Below are 4,019 nucleotides of genomic sequence, written 5' to 3' on the forward strand. Positions count from 1 at the left end.
ACTTTTTTCGAATGGTGCTGCAGTCAATATTCTTGCAATTACATCTTAACACATATCTATGATTATTTCCTTAGGATAAATTCCTGGTGGTGAAATTGTATAATCACCTTTAGTTGAGAACCACTGGTTTATGACAAAATGCTTTAGGATACCCCATTTACCATTCTGATACAAAATTGTACACAAGACTTTTTTAAAAACCCCAAAACCTTAACAGCATAATGCCTTTATTGTAAAAGAAAATAATTTGTAATTAGTAATACAGATTGCTTACAGTTTTCAACATGTAAATGAACAGTGCGACTACATAAAAGAAGAACATCTAGGAGGTGGTATTACACCTGTTTACAACTTCTGCTTATGTGACTCCTCTGTTAAACACCTGTAATCATGGGGAAATCTAGCTAGGCCTTGGAATGAGGCAGGTCAGTGTTTGAATCCAGGTCTGCTACTTACTAGCTGTATATCAATAGATTGGCTTAATCTCAGAATGTTTCTTCATCTATAACTGGGGTGATAATGCCTCTTTTATGGTTTGGTTTGAAAATTTAATGAACCAGTGTATAGCCTGATACTCCATGAAGAGCTATTTGTGAATTATTTAATCCTTAATACAATGCTAGAAGATAGTCTTGTTGTTAATCCCCATTTTTACAGATGGAGAGAAGGAACCAGCTTAGTGGGAGGGCTGGAATTCAAACCGTAGTTTATTTTCAGAGCCTGTGCTGTCAGCTGTTATGCGCTATAACTTCTCATATAATAGTTGATAAATAGGCAATTTCATTTTCTGTAGCTTTAATCAAGAGTTCCCTCCCAAGTATTAACATCAGCATTCTTTCCTTAAGACTTCCCTTTCCTCTTGGTTCTTGTGTTCCCTTCCTGAGACATAAAATTAATCTCCTTCATCCACATGTAGGCAGATAGCTATTTATTAAAAATTCTGTTCTGTCTCTATGTGTGACCTTGATATTTCGGAAAAGCTCATAAATAATGCAGCCAACTTTTCCTTGTAAATAAAATATAACCCTGTGTTTTTATTGTTTATTTATGAAGAACTTTTCTTCTGATAAATAACTCCCACTCTAGAGTTTATAGCTAGTGTGTAGCCTTTTTATAACCCAAGTGTAGGGAGATAAGGAATTACATCTACATTTAAAAATTTTCTATGTTACAATTAAGGGAAGGGTGTATATAGGGAATTTGATTTGTTTTATAGTATAGTTAAATATGGTTCTAAGAGGTGTCTTATGTTGCATTAGGCTTTTTTCTTGTAAATGATAAAAATCTTAAGAATATTCTAAACCAATTACTGTTTATATTAAAGGAACTGGTAATAACCAGAGATGATGATGTTCTTTATGGATAGTTCTCCACTGTGAATTGTGTGTGTATGTGCATAATGCCTCGTTATATCTTCATATGGAACTTCTTAAACATTTAAAAAGATTAGTATGTAGAGTCACCACCTTGCATGTGTCATGATTCTTAATGTATGGCCAGTCTCACCTATAACCCCCACCTCCTCCAGGATTTTAAACTATGAATCTTCTGATTTCATTTGGAAACATTTCAGGGTATGTGTAAACATACCACAATACTATTATAACACCTAAAACCAGTTAACAGTATCACCAAATACCCATTCCATGTTCTCATATTCCCTAGTTGTTGTGCGTACTTGTGTGTGTGTGGAGGGGGTGTGGGGGAGGAAGTTTCAGCCTACCACACTGATACCCAAACTGCCCCATTTTTGGGCAGTGTGTGGCCTCTTTACATTGACTCCTAAATCTTTTTATGTAACCTTAACCGACAAGATGTTCCAGGCTTATCTTGTACACTTCCTGCCCTGGACTTGGAATCGGTCCTTTTTCCTAAGGATCCCTAGTTCCTTTTAGTGGGAAATGGCATTTAGAGAACACAGTCTGGGTACTGGGCATGTAGCATGTATTTTTTTTTTTTTTTAGCAGTTTTTCTTAAGTCACTATTATCACTATTATCCTTAAACAGAACACTGGGCATCATTTAATCCTTCATTGATGACTTAGTATTATGGAATTTAGTTTGGTACTGAGCGGTAAGCTGATGAGTCCCTAGGGCCACTGAAGTTTGTTTTCAGTTTTGTTTGCCCTTATACTAAGTGGTTCTGAATTCCAGTTCATTTTTAGTCATGGTTTTATTTTTGCCTTGTGACCCAGTCCTCCCTGCTGTCACTTGGGTTTGTTTCTCATTTACAGGGCTATTCAACCTGCTGTCTGCACTCATTCCTTTCTCTTTTTCTTTCTTTTTTTTTTTTTTTTGAGTCTTGCCCTGTCGCCAGGCTGGAGTGCAGTGGTGCCATCTCGGCTCACTGCAACCTCTGCCTCCCGGGTTCAAACGATTCTCCTGCCACAGCCTCCCAAGTGGCTGGGATTACAGGCGCCCACCACCATGCCTGGCTAATTTTTGTATTTTTAGTAGAGATGTGGTTTCACCTTGTTGGCCATAATGCTCTTGATCTCTTGACCTTGTGATCCGTCCGCCTCGGCCTCCCAAAGTGCTGGGATTACAGGCGTGAGCCACTGCGCCTGGCCTGCACTCATTTCTAAACTGCTTTTTCTTTCTGACTGGACTCCAGGCAAAACTGAGGGTTATGTTAGGAGATATGATTGGATCTTATAGAGTATAGTGCAGTTAGATGGGAAGGAAAATCTAACCAGCTAAGCATTCAAGTGCATGAGTTTTTCATTTCTGTTAAGCTTGAAGGCTGTTATATTACATTTGTTACCAGGCCTCCTTAGGCTTCTCTAGACTGTGACAGTTTCTATGACTTTGGTTTGATGATCTTGCCAGTTTTAAGAAGTGCTGGTCAAGTATTTTGTAGAGTGTCCCTAAACTGGAATCTGTGTGATGTTTTTCTCGTGATTAGACTGACATAGCGTCTTGGGAGGAAGAGCACATGGGTCAAGTATCGTTTTGTTTGTGTCACATCAAGGGTACATACATGGCTCATCAGTGATATTAGCCTTGACCACCCCTACTGAGGTAGTATTGATCGAGTTTCTCTCTCTTGGGGTGTAAGCAGGGGGACCTTTCTGTACTGTACTCTTTAGAAGGAAGTCAGTATGTGCTCCTCCATCCCCATATGGTGTTATAAAATCAGCCAGGTTGATAGTAAGCAGATTTTTCAAGTGTGTCCTATCTTCTAATTCATGTTAATTCCTTGTAGATTGTTGTTGTTGTTTAATCATTGCTTAGCACCCTATGAGCAGTCTTTAAGAGTATGGTAGTGGGAGTGACAGTATGTTTTACTCAAGCTTCTTGGTTGCAAACAGAAAAGGTATTTTTGAGAAGATATAAGGTTGCTTACAGAGTCGTTGGGAGGGCAAGGAGAGAGATTCTAGATGATTCTCAAACTTTAGCCTGCATCTGAAAGGGCTTGTTTAAGCACATTACTGGGCTCTATCTCCAGAATTTCTGATTCCAGGAAGTCTGGGATGGGGCCTGAGAACTTCTTACAAGTTTCCAGGTGATGGTGATGTGGTCCCAGAGCTACACTTGGAGAATCACTCCTTTATGCTAAACTTTAAGGAATACTCAAAAGCTGCTCTAGAACTGACCTTAACGGAAACTTGCCTCTGGTGCTGCTGGCCTATAGAAAAGAAATTGACTTAATGCCATTGTCACTACTGCTTGGACTGATACCATTTCTGATTCAGGAGCTAGACCTATACCACTAGGATGCAACTAAAAGTCTTACAGCAGTGAGAATGGAACCTGGTTTCTTGACACGGCTCTATTCTGAACTGAAGTTGCATTTGGGTGTGTTTGTTTGGAGGAGCCTAGGTCACATGCCTGCATTCTGGTTTTAAGGGAGATTGGGGATTTGTATTTGACTTCTGTTTTGGGAAGCTGAAACTCATAAAATGGAAATTTCTTTAAATGTAAGAAGACTATTGGAAAGATGATAGACAGCCATGGATATGGCAGTTGTCAAGTTGTCAACTACAGCAGTACTACTGAAAGTAACCTGTCCACAAACT

The 4,019-nt window shown here is 39.1% G+C and overlaps 1 protein-coding gene across 1 annotated transcript in view; it reads left to right on the forward strand.

Annotated features, from left to right (window-relative positions):
- The first annotated feature begins 3,940 nt into the window (after nucleotides 1-3,940).
- The window catches only part of RABEP1 (rabaptin, RAB GTPase binding effector protein 1), a 99,910-nt gene continuing 99,831 nt past the window's right edge, over nucleotides 3,941-4,019 (forward strand). The window contains exon 1 of the mRNA XM_011958624.1: nucleotides 3,941-4,001. Within this exon, the coding sequence (XP_011814014.1) occupies nucleotides 3,941-4,001 (61 nt within the window). The remainder of the gene's footprint in view (nucleotides 4,002-4,019) is intronic.

The sequence above is a fragment of the Colobus angolensis genome, unplaced genomic scaffold (assembly GCF_000951035.1).
Source record: "Colobus angolensis palliatus isolate OR3802 unplaced genomic scaffold, Cang.pa_1.0 Scaffold47, whole genome shotgun sequence".
Classification (NCBI taxonomy): Eukaryota; Metazoa; Chordata; class Mammalia; order Primates; family Cercopithecidae; genus Colobus; species Colobus angolensis.